This window comes from Protopterus annectens, chromosome 11.part0 (genome assembly GCF_019279795.1).
Source record: "Protopterus annectens isolate FY-2018-M chromosome 11.part0, PAN1.0, whole genome shotgun sequence".
NCBI lineage: Eukaryota > Metazoa > Chordata > Ceratodontiformes > Protopteridae > Protopterus > Protopterus annectens.
In genome coordinates this window covers 13,354,086-13,378,186 of record NC_056745.1, presented here as the reverse complement: position 1 = coordinate 13,378,186, position 24,101 = coordinate 13,354,086, and the positions used below count along the sequence as shown (strand labels likewise).

Below are 24,101 nucleotides of genomic sequence, written 5' to 3'. Positions count from 1 at the left end.
ACATGGTGTGCCCACAGTTCTGAACCATCACCTCCTTGTGTAGGTCTGGGACTTTCCTTATCTAATGACACCATGTACTAATACATACTTGTACATGGTGTGCCCACAGTTCTGAACCATCACCTCCTCGTGTAGGTCTGGGACTTTCCTTATCTAGTGACACCATGTATTAATACATACTTGTACATGGTGTGCCCACAGTTCTGAAACATCACCTCCTTGTGTAGGTCTGGGACTTTCCTTATCTAGCGACACCATGTACTAATACATACTTGTACATGGTGTGCCCACAGTTCTGAACCATCACCTCCTTGTGTAGGTCTGGGACTTTCCTTATCTAGCGACACCATGTACTAATACATACTTGTACATGGTGTGCCCACAGTTCTGAACCATCACCTCCTTGTGTAGGTCTGGGACTTTCCTTATCTAGCGACACCATGTACTAATACATACTTGTACATGGTGTGCCCACAGTTCTGAACCATCACCTCCTTGTGTAGGTCTGGGACTTTCCTTATCTAGCGACACCATGTACTAATACATACTTGTACATGGTGTGCCCACAGTTCTGAACCATCACCTCCTTGTGTAGGTCTGGGACTTTCCTTATCTAGTGACACCATGTACTAATACATACTTGTACATGGTGTGCCCACAGTTCTGAACCATCACCTCCTTGTGTAGGTCTGGGACTTTCCTTATCTAGCGACACCATGTACTAATACATACTTGTACATGGTGTGCCCACATTTCTGAACCATCACCTCCTAGTGTAGGTCTGGGACTTTCCTTATCTAGCAACACCATGTACTAATACATACTTGTACATGGTGTGCCCACAGTTCTGAACCATCACCTCCTTGTGTAGGTCTGGGACTTTCCTTATCTAGCGACACCATGTACTAATACATACTTGTACATGGTGTGCCCACAGTTCTGAACCATCACCTCCTTGTGTAGGTCTGGGACTTTCCTTATCTAGCGACACCATGTACTAATACATACTTGTACATGGTGTGCCCACAGTTCTGAACCATCACCTCCTTGTGTAGGTCTGGGACTTTCCTTATCTAATGACACCATGTACTAATACATACTTGTACATGGTGTGCCCACAGTTCTGAACCATCACCTCCTTGTGTAGGTCTGGGACTTTCCTTATCTAGCGACACCATGTACTAATACATACTTGTACATGGTGTGCCCACAGTTCTGAACCATCACCTCCTTGTGTAGGTCTGGGACTTTCCTTATCTAGCGACACCATGTACTAATACATACTTGTACATGGTGTGCCCACAGTTCTGAACCATCACCTCCTTGTGTAGGTCTGGGACTTTCCTTATCTAGCGACACCATGTACTAATACATACTTGTACATGGTGTGCCCACAGTTCTGAACCATCACCTCCTTGTGTAGGTCTGGGACTTTCCTTATCTAATGACACCATGTACTAATACATACTTGTACATGGTGTGCCCACAGTTCTGAACCATCACCTCCTTGTGTAGGTCTGGGACTTTCCTTATCTAGCGACACCATGTACTAATACATACTTGTACATGGTGTGCCCACAGTTCTGAACCATCACCTCCTAGTGTAGGTCTGGGACTTTCCTTATCTAGCAACACCATGTACTAATACATACTTGTACATGGTGTGCCCATAGTTCTGAACCATCACCTCCTTGTGTAGGTCTGGGACTTTCCTTATCTAGCGACACCATGTACTAATACATACTTGTACATGGTGTGCCCACAGTTCTGAACCATCACCTCCTTATGTAGGTCTGGGACTTCCCTTATCTGACGACACCATGTGCTAATACATACTTGTACATGGTGTGCCCACAGTTCTGAACCATCACCTCCTTGTGTAGGTCTGGGACTTTCCTTATCTGACGACACCATGTACTAATACATACTTGTACATGGTGTGCCCATAGTTCTGAACCATCACCTCCTTGTGTAGGTCTGGGACGTTCCTTATCTGGCGACACCATGTACTAATACATACTTGTACATGGTGTGCCCATAGTTCTGAACCATCACCTCCTTGTGTAGGTTTGGGACTTTCCTTATCTAACGACACCATGTACTAATACATACTTGTACATGGTGTGCCCACAGTTCTGAACCATCACCTCCTTGTGTAGGTCTGGGACTTTCCTTATCTAACGACACCATGTACTAATACATAGTTGTACATGGTGTGCCCATAGTTCTGAACCATCACCTCCTTGTGTAGGTCTGGGACTTTCCTTATCTAGCAACACCATGTACTAATACATACTTGTACATGGTGTGCCCACAGTTCTGAACCATCACCTCCTTGTGTAGGTCTGGGACTTTCCTTATCTAGCGACACCATGTACTAATACATACTTGTACATGGTGTGCCCACAGTTCTGAACCATCACCTCCTTGTGTAGGTCTGGGACTTTCCTTATCTAACGACACCATGTACTAATACATAGTTGTACATGGTGTGCCCATAGTTCTGAACCATCACCTCCTTGTGTAGGTCTGGGACTTTCCTTATCTGACGACACCATGTACTAATACATACTTGTACATGGTGTGCCCACAGTTCTGAACCATCACCTCCTTGTGTAGGTCTGGGACTTTCCTTATCTAATGACACCATGTACTAATACATACTTGTACATGGTGTGCCCACATTTCTCAACCATCACCTCCTTGTGTAGGTCTGGGACTTTCCTTATCTAATGACACCATGTACTAATACATACTTGTACATGGTGTGCCCACAGTTCTGAACCATCACCTCCTTGTGTAGGTCTGGGACTTTCCTTATCTAACGACACCATGTACTAATACATACTTGTACATGGTGTGCCCATAGTTCTAAACCATCACCTCCTTGTGTAGGTCTGGGACTTTCCTTATCTAGCGACACCATGTACTAATACATACTTGTACATGGTGTGCCCACAGTTCTGAACCATCACCTCTTTGTGTAGGTCTGGGACTTTCCTTATCTAGCGACACCATGTACTAATACATACTTGTACATGGTGTGCCCACAGTTCTGAATCATCACCTCCTTGTGTAGGTCTGGGACTTTCCTTATCTAGCGACACCATGTACTAATACATACTTGCACATGGTGTGCCCATAGTTCTAAACCATCACCTCCTTGTGTAGGTCTGGGACTTTCCTTATCTAACGACACCATGTACTAATACATACTTGTACATGGTGTGCCCATAGTTCTGAACCATCACCTCCTTGTGTAGGTCTGGAACTTTCCTTATCTAGCGACACCATGTACTAATACATACTTGTACATAGTGTGCCCATAGTTCTGAACCATCACCTCCTTGTGTAGGTTTGGGACTTTCCTTATCTAACGACACCATGTACTAATACATACTTGTACATGGTGTGCCCACAGTTCTGAACCATCACCTCCTTGTGTAGGTCTGGGACTTTCCTTATCTAACGACACCATGTACTAATACATAGTTGTACATGGTGTGCCCATAGTTCTGAACCATCACCTCCTTGTGTAGGTCTGGGACTTTCCTTATCTAGCAACACCATGTACTAATACATACTTGTACATGGTGTGCCCATAGTTCTGAACCATCACCTCCTTGTGTAGGTCTGGGACTTTCCTTATCTGACGACACCATGTACTAATACATACTTGTACATGGTGTGCCCACAGTTCTGAACCATCACCTCCTTGTGTAGGTCTGGGACTCTCCTTATCTAGCGACACCATGTACTAATACATACTTGTACATGGTGTGCCCACAGTTCTGAACCATCACCTCCTTGTGTAGGTCTGGGACTTTCCTTATCTAGCGACACCATGTACTAATACATACTTGTACATGGTGTGCCTACAGTTCTGACCCATCACCTCCTTGTGTAGGTCTGGGACTTTCCTTATCTAGCGACACCATGTACTAATACATACTTGTACATGGTGTGCCCACAGTTCTGACCCATCACCTCCTTGTGTAGGTCTGGGACTTTCCTTATCTAGCGACACCATGTACTAATACATACTTGTATAGTTCACAGACCATCTTCCTTACCTAATGACATCATGGGCTCACAGCTCCATAACGTCACCCACCCTCTTATATATATCAATAATCTTTTTCTTTACCTAATGACACTATGCTAATTATTCTCTACATCACTCTCTTGTGTAGCTCACAGACCTTCCTCTTTAGCTACTGACATCATGTTGGCACCAATGTACCACCACACTCAGGTGTATACATGTACTATGTTCCTTACCTACTAATACCATGTGCCCACAGTTATGTACTCTCTCTTCCCAGCATAGCTCTGAGACAATCTTCCTTATCTACTGACACCAAGTGATCACAGTTCTGTACCATCTCCTACCAGTGCAGTTCTGAGAATACTGCTCAACCCCTTAGCACACAAAATTGGGACAAACCCTAAAATAATGGGGGGAACAAAAGCCCCAAAATAGGAGCAATTTTCAACCACTGCTCTTAGCAACTTAGAAAGTTGCTACCACAACAAGATTTGTGTTAGCATGCATTTTTTCAAATATATGAAGTCTGAAACTCAAGTGTATGTCATTATTTAATGACTTCAATCCTCAGTGATTTGCCAGAAAACTACAAATTCTTCGAGAAACATACCAAAAAATGAGGCAAAAACCTGAATATCGTGCGAAAATCAGGACAGTTGACTGGTATGTCTGAGATCATCTTCCTTACCTACTAACACCATGTGCCTGTAGCTCTGTACTGTCACCTCCCTGTGTAGCTCTGAGACCATTGTCCTTATCTGTTGACACCATGTGATCACAGTTCTGTACCGTCATCTCCCTTTGAAACTCTGGGACCCCTCCTTATCTACATACACCATGTGATCACAGTTCTGTACCATAACCTCCCCGTGCAGTTCAGGGACTACCCTCATTACCTACTGACATCAAGTGATCACAGTTCTGTACCATAACCTCCCCGTGCAGTTCAGGGACTACCCTCATTACCTACTGACATCAAGTGATCACAGTTCTGTACCATAATCTCCCTGTGCAGTTCAGGGACCACCCTCATTACCTACTGACATCATGTGATCCTCAGATTCGAATAAAGGCAATAACCTGGATAAAGACAAATCCAAACAAAAAAAAAATAGACCAACAATAAAATCAAAAGGACTAACCAACACAGCTCAAAGGTACAATAAAGCGTTAATAAATTAATAATAATTCACATTACTTTCTATTTTTTTTGTTGCAACTTATTACTGATGATTTGAAAGGGGGTGATGTTGTCAAGAGGACAGAATATGCTGAAATGAAATGAGTTATTACTATGCAAGCCGATAAAAGATCCACCTTAAATTATGTTGTACCTTTAAAACCAGCACTGAAGCCACATGGTTTGTTTCAACAATTTATTAGATGCTATATGTGATCATAGTTCTGTACATCACCTCTCTGTATAGTTTTTGGTATAGTCCTAATCCTCCTTACCTACAAACATCATGTGGCCATAGTTTTGTACATCACCTCTCTGTATAGTTTTTGGTATAGTCCTAATCCTCCTTACCTACAGACATCATGTGGCCATAGTTCTGTACATCACCTCTCTGTATAGTTTTTGGTACAGCCCTAATCCTCCTTACCTACAGACATCATGTTGCCATAGTTCTGTACATCACCTCTCTGTATAGTATTTGGTATAGTCCTAATCCTCCTTACCTACAGGCATCATGTGGCCATAGTTCAGTACATCACCTCTCTGTATAGTTTTTGGTATAGTCCTAATCCTCCTTAACTACAGACATCATGTGGCCATAGTTCTGTACATCACCTCTCTGTATAGTTTTTGGTATAGTCCTAATCCTCCTTACCTACAGACATTATGTGGCCATATATCTGTACATCACCTCTCTGTATAGTTTTTGGTACAGCCCTAATCCTCCTTACCTACAGGCATCATGTAGCCATAGTTCTGTAAATCACCTCTCTGTATAGTTTTTGGTATAGTCCTCATCCTCCTTACCTACAGACATCATGTGGCCATAGTTCTGTACATCACCTCTCTGTATAGTTTTTGGTATATTCCTAATCCTCCTTACCTACATACATCATGTGGCCATAGTTCTGTACTCTCACCTCCCTGTGTAGTTTTGGGACCTTGTCCTTATCTAATGACATCACATGATCACAATTTTGTACTGTCACTTCCCAGTATAGTTCTGGGACCTTCTTTAACTACTGACACCATGTGCTCAAAATCCTGTATCATCCTCTCCATGTGTAGCTCTGGGGCCATCCTCCATAACTAATGACAAAGCACAGAGATAGGTTTACAGCATAAAGTTCCTGTGTAGCTGTGGGACCAGTGCTCTTACCTAGAGACACCATATGATGATAGTTCTGTACCACCCCCTTCCTGTGTAGCTCTTGAACCCTCCTCCTTACCTACTGATATCATGTTCAGATAATTCTGTATCATCACCTCCCGGTGTAGCTTCTTCTCCTTTGTGCTCAACATCTTCCACTCTTCCATTGAAAAGTCAATGACAACATCTTCAAAGGATTTTGGTGCCTGAAAATACAGGACATATTTTTACATTCTTCTTCTTCTGCAGTGTTAAAAGATAGAATAGGAACATTTGAAAAAAATAAAATAACATTCAGTGATGCACTTTTCTGCCTACATTAGAAGAACAAAGTATGTCAGATTCACCAGTTATTTATCCATTCTCTGTACATGTTCACATTCTGCGTTAAGTCTCTGCAGACCATGTCCTCATAATGCTCATCTGGGGCCATAAATGATTCTCCGGCTGATACAGACACTCTCCAGAAGGGTCTCACTGAGACAGATACCTGGTGTCAAAATCATGGCCTCAAGCTGAATGCCAAAAAGTGCATAGTCATCCCCTTTGGAAAAAAACAAAAGTACCCACGAACTACCACCTAGGTGGTAGACCCCTAAATACAGAAAAGGTAATAAGGGATCTGGGGACCCAAGTAGATAGCAATCTCTCCTTTGATAATCATATTGCCAAAGTGGTAAGAAAATCCCTCTACGTGGCCCACCTTATCTCAAAAGGGTTCTCATCCAGAAGAAAGGAGGTTATTGTGCCCCTCTACTCATCACTTATTAGACCCATTATAGAATACAACACCCCATTTGGGATGTACCTTACAAGACACCTGCAAAAGCTGGAAAGACCACAAAAGTACCTCACCAAGAGGATTACTGGCCTCAAGCAGATGACCTATGCAGCCCGACTAAAGAAACTCCAGCTGTACTCAGTTGCATACCGCTTACTCAGAGGTGATTTCTGCTTGACATGCAAGACCATGTCCATCCCAGAATTGATGGATATGCTCCACCTAAAAAAAAAAATCCCTGAGAGCCACACGCTCTAGGGTTACAAACCTTACCACAATGATAAATAGGAGGTGCTGGAGGGATAGATTCCTGACCCAGAGACTTCCCATGCTTTGGAACAGGATTCCAATATACATCAGGCAGAGCCCCTCACTAGCACTCTACAAGAGAAACCTTGACAGGTGGATGGGAAACAAAAAATTTACCCCGGGGATCACTGTAGTGGCTTTGCTGGACAGAGGTGCAGGGAACTAATGGCTCTGCTGGTCAGAGGCACAGGGAACTAATCTAAGGGGGTGGCGAAAGCCAACACACTTGGGCAGATAGCCTAGTACTTACTTATGAACCTATGAATCTGTAGCCCCAATGAACAAGATGCAGGTGCCATGCATGTGGAAGGCCTGGAGTTGCACTTCTGCCAGCTAGTGATTTTTTTCAAGGGTTGCCTCCCTTACCAGTAGGCATGGGTCTACTTCAAAACAGTGAAACCTCATAACATTGAATTTCAAAACACTGAGACCAAAATCTTGAAAATTCAAAACATTAATCCCATAACATTGAAAATACATAAGAAAGCAAGAAGTAGTATATTTCAGCACAACTACATACAGAAACAAATAAAGAACAAACTGTAGTACAATTCTTCAAACATAAGCAGGGGGGCAAGCACCTCTGCACCTCTCATGTGGGGGGCTCTGCCCCCCACACCCCCTGTAAATTAAATATACCAACTCCTAGATCGCACTACAGTGGAAAAAAGTTAATTTCCTAACCTCATGTTTGTTAGGAAATTAACTTCTTTCAACTGTAGTGCGATGCTTATGTTTGAAGAAGTGAACTACAGTTTGTTTTTTATTTGTTTCTGTATGTAGTTGTGCTGGAATACACTACTTCTTGCTTTCCTATGTATTTTCAATGTTATGGGATTCAATGTTTTGAATTTTCAGTGTTTTGACTATTCAATGTTGTGGTCTCAGTGTTTTGAAATTCAATGTTATGACATTTCAGTGTTTTGAAGTAGACCCATAGGCATATACCTGTGAGTAACATATTTGGTACCTGTGAGATGCCCATAACTATGGCTATGCTCTCCTCCACACATACGTTACACATATGTCAGTTGCGGTTATTGGTATACACAGGCTCCATGCTTTGACAAATGACCCTGGAATCCCCTACATAGCTTGCCCTTCATAAGGCATCCAAGGGTCATGATTTGTCCTGCAAAACCACAGGAAGCAGTGCAGTGCAGTGCCATGCCAGTGGTATGGGTCCTACAATACATATATACTATGACATTTGCCATAGAGTGACTGACTTCCACCACAGTGTTTGCTGTTCCTGCTAAAGTGCACAACAGGGAAGATTCCTTACTTAACTCTGAAGCTGCAAGTTTAGAAACCTTTTATAGAAATGTCTGCATTTCACAGCTGTATGGTAATGAGCACATATGTAACACACTGCTGACTTTTTGTATCATGCTAACCTGGGAAAATGAATGCAACGGTTATGTTAATGTAGCCATTTAGTGTCAGCGCTTGTTATCCTGTGCCAGAGCACTACATTTCCCAAACATGCTGGCACTAATGTGCACAACATGATGTTCACAAAGCATGTGTTCAGCATGCTAATGTAGCCACTTAGTGCCTGCTCTTGTTACTCTGTGCCACAGAACACTACATTTCCCAAACGTGGTTGCAATAATGTGCTCACCATGGTGCTCACAAAACATGTGTTCAGCATGCTAATGTAGCCACTTAGTGCCAGCGTTTGTTACACTGTGCCACAGAGCACTACATTTCCCAAACATGGTTGCACTAATGTGCTCAACATGGTGCTCACAAAACATGTGTTCAGCATGCTAATGTAGCCACTTAGTTACCCTGTGGTCAACATTTTTTTTCCAAAGTAAAGCTATATATATGTGTTTGAAGCCCTGGATAGTATTTCAGATTTAGATTCTGAAGGCAACATTTATGTTTTATGTGATTCTACTTTAGATAGTGAAGTTAATGCATATTATTTGTTGGACACAACTAAAACAGAATGCAAGAGTGATTTTATACCCCCAGTCACTAATGATACTATCAAAAATATTAAGCAAGAGTGAATTATGAAGTAGATAAGAAATATAGGGAGTTTTTGAAGAATAAAAATAAAGTTGTTTATAACATGTCTAAGGATGAGCGGAAGGCTTTAATGGATTTAAGTAAAAGAGAGGACCATGTTGTTAAACCAGCTGACAAGGGTCATCAAGTAGTGGTTATACATTATTTACAACATAAAAGATGTGCAATGATAATCTGAATGATAATGAAGTTTATGTAAAAACTAATTTGTCTTATTATAAGAAGGCCATAGTAGAATATAGTGAACTACTACTGAACAGATTTAGACTTGGTTATTTTTCAAAAGAAGATGCAGAAAAAAAGTTTGACTCTAGCAAAAGTAGTATTGCTAGATTTTATTGCCTTCCTAAAACACATAAAAGGTTATCTGACCCTTCAGGACGACCTACTGTGGCTGCTACTTATTATTTCTCCCATAAGACTGGATTTCTATTGTACAGTCTTTTGTTAAAACCAGCTGTGAAGTTAGATTTTTATGTTAGAGACTCCTCTGACATTCTTGAAAAAATAAAAACTATTGTATGGAAAGAGAGTAATTATTGGCTGGTAATGAACGTGAAAAGTTTGTACACAAATATTAGCCATCAATTAGGCCTAGATTCAGTTAAATATTTTTTAGGAGACAGTCCACTGACTAGTTATATAGTTGAATTGTTACAATTTTGTTTAGAACATAATTATTTTGAATTTAATGGAGATTTTTCATCATATAAAAGGAACAGTGATCGGAGCATCTTTTGCCCCCATGTATGCAAACTTTTTCATGGGCCTGTCTGAGCAAAAATATTAAAGTAGAATGAAATTTTTCAAGAAATATGTGGTTAAATATTTAAGGTTCATTGATGATTTGATTTTCATGTATGATAGTGTAAAATCTCAGGTGCCAGAATTTTTTGCAGATTTGCAAAATAATAGCTTTGGTATTTGGTTTTGATGGCTTACAATCGGGAAATAAAGTTTCTTATTTAAATATACAGTTAGAAGACACTTTAGGACAAAAATGTTAACTAGAGTTCATAGGAAATTTTCAGAGGTAAATCATGTTTTGAATGGGGAGATGGTCACCCAGATCATTTAATTGAAGCCTTATCACATGGGGAATTTCTTAGAATTGTTGTTGTGTCTTTCGGCTTTTCCCTGTTAGGGGTCACCACAGCAGAACTCCGGTCTGCTAATGATTGGCAGTAGATTTTTTACGTGCCGAGTTGCCAGCCCTGGGGCACAACCTTCAATGAAGGTACGCCCATTCAAGCATGTCTCCACACAGAAGACGCTCTAGCTGGGAATCGAACAGGATAACGTCTTACTGAGAGGCGACAATGCTACCGCAGCACCACCACCGCATATATAGGCTAAATAGTGATGATTTTTTTTTTATGTGGAAATTTTTGAATTTGCATGTGCCCAATTTTTAAGTAAAGGACATAAGTTAATTAATGTTAAAGGGGCACTGAAGAAATTATTTACATTAATACAAGGCTGAGATGACAACAGGGTTAAAATAAAACAACATTACAGTAAGTATAAATGCTATAAAAATGACAGGGGCATAAAACAAATATATTTTGTCACTACATTTAACATTAATACTAAGGAAATCTATGATATTGTTAAATACTATTGGGGATTTCTAACTAAGGACCAAAAATTAAAAAAATATTTTGCCAAGTAAGCCATCTTTATCTTTGAAAAGAGGGAGAAGTATTATGGATTCAGTAGTTCATAGCCACTTTAGGTCTCCTAAAAAAGAGCTATTTATGAGGATTAATATGAGAGGTATTCAGCCTTGTGGGGGCTGTTCTGTATGCCAGTATGTTGTGCCTTTCGTTGACAATATTAATGGACTAAATTCAGTCCTAGGTTTAGTGGAAGCTGCACTACAAAGGATGTGGTGTATGCATTAAGGTGTTCCTGCAACCTATTCTATATTGGTGAAACTAAGAGAATGTTTAGAATAAGGTTGCAGGAACACTTAAGGGATATTAAAAAACAAAAGGTAGAAAGTCCTGTGGCACAACATTATTTGTTGTGCCACAATGGTGATAGCAAATGTCTAGGAGCTACAACATTAGAAATAGTTGCTGGTATTGATGATGGGGAAGTTAAGCAAAGACTTTTGTATAAAGAAATTGTGTGTATATTAAAATGTGAAACATTGTCACCTAAAGAGTTAAATAATGAATGTAACTGGAGGGTTTTTCTTTAATGAATGCTTTTTCCTTAATGAGTGTGTTTTAATGAGTGTTTCTTAATTGAATAATTGGAATGGTTATAAAATGTTGGTTTGTCATACTGAATTTTATCTATTGAAGGCTGATAGCCGAGGCGCTAAGATCGATTAAATGTTTTACAAAGTGGTTTCCTGCTTGTTTTTTTTTTTTTTTTGGTGGTATTTCTTCAGTGCTGCTTATTTGTTGCTTTTATAACATGCTAATGTAGCCACTTAGTGCCAGCGCTTGTTACTCTGTGCCACAGAGCACTACATGTCCAAACCATGCTGGCACTAATGTGCACATCATGGTGTTCAGCATGCTAACGTAGCCACTTAGTGTCAGCACTTGTTACTCTGTGCCACAAAGCACTACATTTCCCAAATATGCTGGCACTAATTGTGCACATCATGGTGTTCACAAAGCATGTGATTAGCATGCTAATGTAGCCATTTAGTGCCAGCGCTTGTTACTCTGTGTTACAGAGCACTACATTTTCCAAACATGCTGGCACTAACTATGCACATCATGGTGTTCACAAAGCATATGGTCAGCATGCTAATGTAGCCACTTAGTACCAGCGCTTGTTACTCTGTGCCACAGAGCACTACATTTCCCAAACATGCTGGCACTAAGTGTGCACATCAAGGTGTTCACAAAGCATGTGTTTAGCATGCTAATGTAGCCACTTAGTGCCAGCGCTTGTTACTCTGTGCCACAGAGCACTACATTTCCCAAACATGCTGGCACTAAGTGTGCACATCAAGGTGTTCACAAAGCATGTGTTTAGCATGCTAATGTAGCCACTTAGTGCCAGCGCTTGTTACTCTGTGTCACAGAGCACTACATTTCCCAAACATGCTGGCACTAACTGTGCACATCAAGGTGTTCACAAAGCATGTGGCCAGCAAGCTAATGTAGCCACTTAGTGCCTGGCTTGTTACTCTGTGCCACAGAGCACTACATTTCCCAAACATGCTGGCACTAACTGTGCACATCATGGTGTTCAGCATGCTAACGTAGCCACTTAGTGTCAGCACTTGTTACTCTGTGCCACAGAGCATATTTCCCAAACATGCTGGCACTAATGTGCACAACATGGTGTTCACAAAGCATGTGGCCAGCATGCTAATGTAGCTACTTAGTGCCAGCACTTGTTACTCTGTGCTATAGAGCATTACATTTCCCAAACATGCTGGCACTAATGTGCACATCATGGTGTTCACAAAGCATGTAGTCAGCATGCTAATGTAGCCACTTAGTGTCAGCACTTGTTAGTCTGTGCCACATAGCACTACATTTCCCAAACATAGTGGCACTAATGTGCACATCATGGTGTTCACAAAGCATGTGGCCAGCATTTTACTCTATATGACAAATGAACTCCCATAGTACCACAATATGACAGTGTAATATGTCTTAGTGTTGCACAGTGAAGCACTACATTGCACAACATATGATCCACAAACATATGATCCACATACAAGCATTCATATGCATCGGGCTGCATGATAAATATACTCCCACAGTACCCTAATATGACAATGTAGTATGTCTTAGCATTGTACAGTACAGAGATACATTGTACAAGTGATCCATATACAATAATTCGGATACATAGTGCTCTATAACAAATGTACTCCCACAGTACCACAATATGACAGTGTATGTCTTACTGTTGTATAGTGCAGTGCTACATTGCAGAACATGTGATCTACACACAAGCATTTATATGCATAGGGCTGTCTTACTGCTCCCTTAGGAGACCTGAGTGAGTAGTGATGGCTAAATCAAGCTGTGAAGAATGCAGGCTTCCAGAATTGAGTTCCAGGTAAAGCAGGATTTTTTGTTCTTGCAAAGTAACAATAAGGAGCACCTGAATGGCCAATAAGATGGGCCCACCGTGGAAGGTGGATGCCCAGCATGACATCCACAGGATGGTGAGTGATACCACTATAGTTATCTGTTCTTGTAGGGATGCTAAAATTGGTATAATGTTCTGAAGTGGGGACACGTTAACCTGTTTTATCAGTGAGAGGCTGAAGTTTAGGAGAGGGAGAGTCTAGAATGTACCGCAGGCATTTTTTATGTACTGTTGTCTACTGCTATTTTGACTGTTGTACATGTCTAGTTAGAACTGTACACTTTGTTTTCCTGTGGTAAAGGAATGGCAACTTAACATTGTTGGATGTCACTGATTCAACTGTGCTGTTCTTAAGTGTTCATTTTACATTTTCTTATATGTACAGGATAATTTGCTGCTAAATGCATTGTGCATGATTTATTAATTGGTTTCTCAGCAAAGTTATTGCACTGTCATGTGTTAATTGTTGACCTACTCTCAAACTGTTGCAGTAACAGCTGTTCTCCTGTTGTCTTTTGTTTCTCTCCTGTTCGCTCAGCTCGATCCTCAGACCTGTATCATTTAACACACCTCTATCTCCTCCTTCCTTCTCTTAACCTACATTTGTCTCATTTTACTAGCTTCACCTTCTCTTTTTCTCTCTCTTCACAGCACACTAGGGCAACTCTGCAGTCTGTGGCTACCTCCCTACCCATACAGTCTAAAAAGGAATCAATGCTGCAAAAATAAAACAAAGATATACCTTTTGAGCCTGAAGAGCAGGGTCAGCCAACCCAGGCATTCTAAATGTACGTGTTATCATAGTGAAGCTTTAATATTAGCAGTGTAAATAAGTAATTCTCAGCATGCTAATTATACTGATTGTTTGAGCCTTGTGTTCTGTTCCCCTCCAGCTTGTGCAGTAATCCTGTCGGCTAGACATTATACACTTAATTCAGATCCTTCCTATTCTCTGTGATTAAAACTAACCCTCAAACAGCCCTTTCAGTGCTGTTTGCCTTAGCTTTGTATCACTTAAGCCCCACCTGTTTATTTGCATCTCTATAAATTCTCCTTCATTGCTAATGTATCTCCCTACTCTAATCTGTGCACAAACTGGCTACTAATAAGTAAGTCAATGTGAAGACACACATACAACCTTAATAAACTTTGCTTTTTCATCTCTCCTTCACTTGACAGGCAGAGTCTGTATTATTACTCACCCCTTCTGAGGTCTTCACTGTTTCCATCACTTACCTCGCTGGATTTGCCTAGTTTCTGCCTGCTCCATTCACCTACGAGCAAGTCCGCTCCCTCCCTACCCCCAATTTCCTCAGCCCCCAGATCTCCTCCTTTTATACTTCCCTAACTCACCCACACCCATTTTCATCCAATCAAGCCAATTCCCACCCAGCATTCTAATTCTCTCAATTCTCCTAACCTCTCCCTTACCCATACACACTATACTCCCCACCTCCAATCATCACTACCAAGTGTCCCACCCCCTCCCACTTACTTTCTGCTCTCTAACTATTCACCCCAGCTCTCTCTAGTTATTCACACTCTCCACACTCCTACCTCAGCCTACTAATCTCTACCACCCTATCTCATATTTACTTCTACACATCTCTCATTCTACATCAAGCTCCATCTGCCCACCTGATTTCTCACTTCAGCCTTTCTCATACCCCTCCTTTGCCCCCTTCTATACCTTACTATCCTCTCTGGCTCCTCACACTCTTTACCTCTACATATAACTTCTTCCTCTCAAACAATTGCCCTCATTTCTTCTCCATATCCCACGAATTATACCCTCTAAATACAATTCTCTTCTCTTCTATAAATTTAAGCTCCCTCCAGTACCTCTCTCTGCTAACCCACTTCACTGGCAATAGTAGATCTTTCCTTAGCTACAGTCCTAACTTACCCTCCCCGTTGAACCTGATCACCCATCTTTTACATCTAGTTTCTCTATTTCCGGTGACATCCATCCCAGTCCTGGTCCCACTGTCTCCACCAACATCTGCTCCTCTACATCACCACAATCATCCTCCCCCAAAAACCATCCACCTAGCTACAATCAATATCCATATTATTTGTAATAAAACACCCAAGTTACACACCTGGCTGTCACATAACCATCCCAGCATATTAACTGTTTCAGAAATATGGCTCAAACCTCATATCAAAGATACTGAAATTCTTCCCCCTGACTTCTAAATCATTCGGAATGACAGACCTAATAAGAAAGGAGGAGGGGTAGCCCGACTACCAAATCATATGGAATGACAGACCTAATAAGAAAGGAGGAGGGGTAACTATAATTTGCTCTTCTTCTCTAACAATCATTCCATACACTAACCCCATTCCTAAATTATCTCCTGCCGAGCTATCCATAGCCTTCCTAAAAATTAACAAACATAAATCTTTACGGATAGCTGCCATCTACATTCCCCCTGGTGATACCTTCCCCATCCTTGAAGACATTCTGTCATAGTTCTCTTCCAACATCAAAAAGAAAACACTGATCCTTGGCGATGTTAACATCAATGGAGATATGAAAAGTCAGCAAGCAAAGGAGAGTAGTAGTGCTGAAATTGAAATTAATTCATCCTCAAGTCTCGGTGAGTACTCTCACAAGGTGGACCTTGTTTTCACAAAATCTCGCCAAGGCAACACTGATATACAGACTGCATTTAAATAGCATATATCATGGACAGAAGTAGGTCAAAAATTTAAAAAGACAGGTGGGTGCACAAGACCCAGGATAAAAAAGTGACCAATCCTGGTAGGTGCACTGGTGCCAGGACTAGAAAAAAGTGACAGTACAGATTCCCCAAAATATGGGAACATTCCTACAATGGAGCCCAGGCCAGGCCCAGGGGGAGGATGGCCTCCCCTGTTGAAGGAAGTAGCAATACACAAAAAAATCACAAAAACTGATAGGCCAAAGAAGAGCCATAAAGACTATACAGTGGACTACTGAGGATAAGAAAGAAATTATGTATTGTTACTATTATGCAAAAAAAAAACAGACTTTCCAGACACTAGGTATACAAAATGATTAAGAGATTAGAGGAAAGAAAAATACTTCCGCAAGAAAAACTGACAGAACCTTTAAATAAAAATTTGTGTTCATTAATACAACAGATTTGTGAAAAAAACACATAGATCAAGAAACCTTGGCCCGTTTGGAAAAAGAAGCATCTGAGGAAGTGCTAAAATATAAAAAAACAAAACCTAGAGATATTTGAAAAGTATAAAAAAGAAATATGGACATGGGAAAGAAAGAGAGATTTGATATGATGCAATATTGATGCAAAAGAGAAAGCCAAATTAATTAATATAAAGAAGGCAGCCCCAAAGATATTCGAAGAGAAATACAGTCAAAGGCAACCGGATATGGAAAATTTCACAATAAAAAAATATCACAAAGATGGAATGTAGAAAAGAAGACAAGTAAAGTAGAAGTTAAAAAAACAGAACTTGAAGTTATGGAGTACCTACAAAGTGAAGGATTTGGTGTAGGTGGTCTAACACAGGTTACATTACAGCATAATGGAGTGAGTCCCTAAACTAAGGAGAAACAGGAAGATCAGGAGACATCTGAAAAAGAAATATGGACATGGGAAAGAAAAAGAGATTTAATATGGTGTAATATTAATGCAAAGGAGAAAGCAAAACTAGTCAATACAAAAACAGCAGCACCAAAGATATTTGAAGTGAAATACAGGCAAAGGAATCCGGATATGGAAAACTTTACAATACAAAAAATAAGAAGACAAAAAGGAAAAGTAGAAAAGGAGATTAGCAATGGAGAAGTTAAAGAAATAGAAACTGAGGTTATGGAGTACCTGCAAAGTGAAAGATTCAGTGTAGAAAATTGAACGCAGAAAGCACCACAACAGGACAGAGCAATGGATATCCAAATTAAGGGGAAACCAGTGGAACAGGAAGGAATTGGTCAGGTGCTGTATCAAAATATTTTGCAGCCTTCCACAGAAAACCAGTATAAACATTCACTTGACGCTAGACAGCATGGAAAGGAACAGGAAACTGTGGAAACTCTGATGCAGTCAATGTTGAGGAGTGACAGGCCAGTGAGTTCCCATATGACAGAGCAATGGATGGCACAGGATGAAACTGAAGAGAGGGTGCCACAGGAAGATGCTATAGAACTTTCTACAGAATGACCGCAGGAAATGGAAAACAAGGGTGTGCCCTCAGTTTGGAAGAAAATGAGCTAAGTGAAGAGTTGCTTGATTTAATAGATCATGGAAAGATATATTGCGATCAATGAGATAAAAGACTGCACAAGATCAATAAAACCCCAAAAGTCAGAAGTCTGATAAAACAAATGAATGCAGTAATTAGGACTGTCCATAGATATCCATGTGATACAACAGAAGTAAACAGGATATATTACTGTGCTGCTAAATTAATAACTGATAAAGTTCTACCACAAGAACACAGGGTAGTGAGGGAAAGGAAGGGGAGAAATCAATACCATCATGGAAGTATCGAATAGAGAATATGATAAAAAAATTAAGACAAGAAGTGTCACTGCTAGAAGACTATAGAAGAGGGACTAGATCAACAAAAATACTAAGAAAGATAGTTGTTATAAAAGCAATGTACAGTATTAGAACAGACCAGGATCTATCATGGACTATCACAAATAAACTAAAAATTACAGCACAGGTGGAAAAAACTAGATGATACACAGGTAAATATAAAGGAAAAGTCCAAAATAAGCAATTTACAGACAACCCAAAACAGTTTCATACAGAATTGGGAAACAAGGTAAAAGGAATTGAAAGACCACCAAAAAAGAGGAAATAGATACATTTTGGAGAAGTATCTATGAGATTCCTGTGGAACATAACAAAGATGCTAACTAGACAGAAGAAGTTAAAAAAAGAATAAGAAGTTTAAAGCTACAGGATATGAAATAGGATGAAGTAACAGCCAGAGAGACTGAAACAAAGTTAAGAAAAGCCCATTGGTTAAAAGTATTAACATCTTTGCATGAAGATTTAGCCATGAGTAAGAACTATTTATGTGCGCAGCCCGAATAGACACCAACCTGGCTAACAACAGGCAAAACAATGTTCCAGCTACCCTAAAAATTATAGACCAATAACTTGCTTTCAGATGACGTATAAACTATACACAGGAATTGATGCTGACAGAGTTTATAGTCATTTAGAAGAAAACTCAATTATGGCAATACAACAAAAGGGCAATAAAAGAAAGTCATATGGAACAAAGGTTCATTTGTTGTTAAATAAAGTCATACTGGAGAACTGTAAAAAGAGGAAGAATATAAGTATGGCATGGCAAGGATTGACTACAACTACACTGATCGACTACATTACAGTGACCATGAAACAGTGGCAGACCACTTTGCAATTAAGCCATGATATGGGACAGATTATTATCCCAGGGAAAGAAATTCAAAGGGGGATATTCCAGGGTGACCCTCTCTCACTGTTGCTATTCTGCCTTCCCCTTAACCCACTAAGCCATTTACTTAACAGCTTAAGACAGGGCTACAATTTGGCTCCTAGAAACAACAAGGTGTAAAGACTTCTCATCTTCTCTTCATCGATGATTTAAAACTGTATAGTTCATTAGATGAGGCACAGGTACAGGCTGTCAAAACTTTTTCAGAAGATACAAGAATGTCATTTGGTCTTGATAAGTGTGCAAAAGCAACCTTTAAAGCAGGAAAACTGCAGCACCAAGAAAACATCAGTTTAGGAGAAGAATATGATATAAAAGAACTTTAGCAAGAGGGAGTGTATACATATTTGGGAACTGATGAAGGATCAACAATAAAACATGAACAAATGCGAACAAAACTTAGTAAGGAATACTTTAGAAGACTTAAATTAATTCTGAAAACAATACTGACATCTAGGAACGAAATCCAGGTTATAAACCAATTTGCTCTTCCTTTCCTAACTTACAGTGTTGGAGGGCTTGACTGGCACCAAAATGTATATAAGAAAACAAGGATGCTTCATGCTCACCAAATGATTTATAAAAATCAGTGTATACCAATATTATATATTCCCCATTCCGAAGGAGAGATGGACCTCCTTGAAACTGATTACATGTACAGATCTACAACTGTGGGACTCCACACATATCTGCTGACCTCACAAGACCCAAATGTAGTGAAAGTTTTGAAACATGAGGCGAATAAATCTAAGATGACTTCTCTGCTTAATTTAGTAGAAGCATATCAGCGTCAAGCAGGAATGGAAATCAAACCAGAAGTAGATAAAAATCAGGCAACAACTGAATGTGCCAAAAAAACAGAAGAAAGAATATAAGGTGAAGGACCAGATGAAAAGGCAAGAAATGTGGGACAAGCATAAATATAGCTGCAAGTATAGAAAACTTCTGAAAGAACCTCATGTTGATCAGGAACGAATGCAGGAATGGTTAAGGAGAGGCAAATTTAGTCCAAGAGGTGAAAGGTTAATACTGGCAGCTCAAGACAGTGGGCTACATACAAGCTGGTTTACAAAGTCCACTGAACATGTGGGATAAACAGACAAAAGTAGGTTTTGTAAAACTGAATTAGAAACAGGTCGCACACCTTGCTGCTGGTTGTGACATACTAATGGCAGTAGGACTGTATACTGAAAGGTACAATAATGTGGCACGACTGTTGCACTGAGGATTGTGCAAACATTATGGTACTGAAGTGGCTGAAAAATACTGGGAACATGAGCCACAAGGCGTCGCAGAAAATTATGAAGTCTACATCACATGGGATCACCCATTACCAACAGTTCAAAAGACAGATGCTAGAAAACCAGATATAGTGGTCCAAGAAAAGAAGACAAAAGTAGCATTGATCATTGAAATCACCACACCCAATGACTATCGTGTCTTATGTACAGAGAGACACAAAGTCATAAAACATCAGGACCTGCAGGCAGAAATGAGAGCAATGTGGAAGAAAGATACCCAGACAGTTCCAATAGCAGCAGGAGCAACAGGTCTTATAAACAAGAATCTACAACCGTATTTAGATATGTTACCAATCCATGTAACCCCTTATGAATTGCAGAAGGAATCATTACTGGGCACATTGTGGGTGCTGCGAAGAGCACTTCTGGCTGACATCAAAGACAAACAATACTAATTTCATGAACTTTAATCATACTTTGACTTAGGAATGGGGGCCATTCCCGTCATGGTATTAGAAACCTAAGAGAAATTAAAAACAGCAAAATCCTTGGTGATGTAAACATCAACTGGTCCACCATCTCCTCACAATCTCCAAGCCAGGCAATTAATCTCTAACTTCTCCCAGCTAATAAACTACCCTACCAGACCCAGTAAAGATGATTCATCTGGCACTACACTAGACTGGATCTTAGCAACTCAACCCAACCTAATCTCAAACAGTGGAATTATAACTGATCCCCTTAGTGACCACCTACCAGCCTATGCTCTCCGGTGTCCCTCTTCTGTCCAAATAAATCATCAGTACATTCAAACTTGTAATCTCACCAACTTCAATCCACAGACATTTTTCGACTGTCTGAAAAAAAATGAACTGGGCCCCCTTAAAGACTCTGCCTCTGAACTGTGTAACTAATTACTTCATCAAAACCTTCCTAGACTTACTAAACAGCCTAGCCCCTCTTAGAACAAAGGAATAAAACCCAAAACTGTTCCCAGGGTAGCTAAAGAATCCAGAAAACTAATGCACCTCAGAGACAAATGTTGGAAGCAATACCAAAAAAATAAGTTAAACACTCTAATCAAATTCAAACAACTCCGCAACTTAGTGAATAAACTAATATCTAAAAGACCATAAGACTTATTACTTCAAACTCCAATCAGAACATAATTCTAACCCCAAAAAGTTCTGGAATTGCATTTCTTCCCTTCTAAACCCTGGTAGAAAAGACAATCCATGCCCTCACCCAAACTCCCCAGACCATGAAATTGCATCTAATTTCAACACCATTTTGTTGACTGCCTAGCCAAACTAACTGCAAACTTTCCCATCCTCTCTCCCTCTCATTGTCCCCCATCCACTGTTTTTCCCTATAACACTCCACCTTTCAGTCTTAAGCCTATCCCCCCCAGCAGCATAAAAAACTCCTCCTTAAACTAAAGTCTTGCTCCTGTGCTCCTGATAATTCACCTCCCCCCTTCCTTAAGATGAACGCAGACAGCATTGCCCTCCCCATTTCCATTCTTATCAACAGGTCCGTCCAAGGAACTCATGTCCCCTCACTCTGGGAGACAGCTTTTGTCACCCCTCTCGACAAACCAGGCAATAACACAGACACTACTAACTTCCGTCTTATAGCTATCCTCTCAGCTCTTTCTAAAATCCTTGAAAAGTGCATTCATTACCAACTCTTGCCATACCTAACACACAGTCATCTTCTTACCCCAACACAACATAGTTTCAGGCCTGGCCACAGCACTACCACTGCTCTTCTGTCCTTCCTTGACACCATTACTCGTGTGCACGACTCTGGGAAAAATTGTATCCACCCTTTACTTGGATCTCTCCAAAGCCTTTGACACTGTCGCACATCCTCTACTCTTATCTCAACTTTCCTCCCTCAATTTCTGCCCTCCCCCCATAGCCTGGTTTAGAAGCTCTCTCTCCAACAGACAACAAGCTGTTAAATGGAAAAATTCCACTTCATCCTTTCTCAATAATCCCTCCGGCGTCCCCCCAAGGCTCTATTCTCGGCCCCTTACTTTTCAATATTTTCATTAATAACTTTCACAAATCCATAGATAATGCTACACTGATCCAGTATGCTGATGATTCAACAATCATCTGTACATCAAACTCTCCCTCTGAGATCCTTCAAAAAACCCAAACAGCCTTCTCCAATACCAAAACTTGGATGCTAAACAACCATCTCGCTCCGAATGCTAACAAAACAAAAATCATGATAGTCTCTCCTTTGAGAAATTTCACCATAGACAAAAGCTCCCTTAAAATAAATAGCCACAATAACACTTTAATCAGTACTGTACCACACACCAAACTACTTGGAGTCACCACTGACGTACATTTAAAATTCGATAGCCACATCTAAAATAATATAAAAAAACACCAAACACTAGGTCTGCTGTATAGACAAAAATGCTATCTAACCGCTTCTACCAGACATACTTTAGCCCCCTCCTACCTGCTCCCCTCTCTTAGGTGCCCCTCTACTTATTCATCTCCAGCTCAGCCTAAAAAACAAACTGGAAGCCTGCTATAACAAAGTCTGTAAATTTGCTACAGGGTCCAAATACTCTACCCATCACTGCCATTCCCTCCACTCCCTAAACTGGCTTCAGCTTCCTAATTACCTGAAATTCATACAACTCATCACTGCTCACAAACTTATATTCCAACCCTCCATCTGTCTCTCTCTTTCATCTATCTTAACCCCTTACCTCCCCAGTCGTACTCTTAGATCTGAAAACCAATACCTCTTTAAACTCTATAAACCCCTAAGCCCTCCTGGCCAATAACGTCTATCACACTCCTTAGCTAAACTATGGAATTCTCTCCTCCCCTCCCTCCACTGTACTCACAACCCCTCTAATTTCAAATGTCTCCTCCATTCTTACTTTACCTCAAACTGGGTCTGTTCCTGCTCCCTTCCCACCTAAATTAAACTGTCATCTCTTTCAAACCTCCCTTCAATTTCATCTACTATCACCTCTGATCACTAACATTACTGTTAGAAGAAACACTAAACCTGCATAAAAACTTTATAACTTGTACTTTTAATTATATTCTCTGTATTACTTTTGCCTTTATCTATATTTTAACATTTATATTTTAAATTGTATATTCATGCTTTTGTAACTGCTTTTGGAGCTTTTCTCCCTGGGCCTCCACTGAAAATGGGCTCTGCTTGGCCCAGTGGATTTCCCCCGGTCATCAAACTGGAAATAAATAAATAAGATGTGACTCTTCCAGATGCACAGCCTGAATGGTGTCTATGCCACTATACTGTATAACTGTAACTGGCTTTGAAGTTATGTACAGAATCATTTTTCCTTAAGGAGTCAAATTTGGTGCAGATCCTGTTGTTGAAGAGAAGAGGCTACACTCACCTCTGTCTGCATCAGTTGAGGCCTCTGGCACTAGATAATCAGAGACCATCAGATTTGCCACTTACCAGGGAAATAATGGGCCCTTTACTGCAGGCAACCTGCAGGGGTCACTGATGCTCTCTGTGGCCACTGACTGGAAGGGTGAAAGTTCCTACTTTTGAAAGTGGTCCAGAGAATCTGCCATCATCTTCTCGCATCAAATTTAGAGGCTGGAGACAGCTAAAGTGTGGCAGCATGTGGATGGCACTTCGGCAATTTCAAACACTTTCTGGCACAGCTTATGGAGTGATGTGATATGATAATAAGGCTATACCCATTAGGCCACCTGTGAAGCAATCATCCACCTAGGAGAGTGATGCCTGGGTTTGTTAACCTCTGGGCCTGCCTTTCTTCCCACCAAGTGAGGAGCCTAACCTATCCCTAGTCT

At 40.5% G+C, this 24,101-nt stretch overlaps 1 protein-coding gene across 3 annotated transcripts in view; it reads right to left on the bottom strand.

The window, feature by feature from the left end:
• LOC122815126 (zinc finger protein 85-like) overlaps window positions 1-24,101 on the bottom strand; it is a 383,598-nt gene that overhangs the window by 329,896 nt on the left and 29,601 nt on the right. For all 3 annotated transcript variants that reach the window (XM_044087376.1, XM_044087377.1, XR_006366929.1), the window contains one exon: window positions 6,458-6,584. In XM_044087376.1, the coding sequence (XP_043943311.1) occupies window positions 6,458-6,584 (127 nt within the window). The remainder of the gene's footprint in view (window positions 1-6,457; window positions 6,585-24,101) is intronic.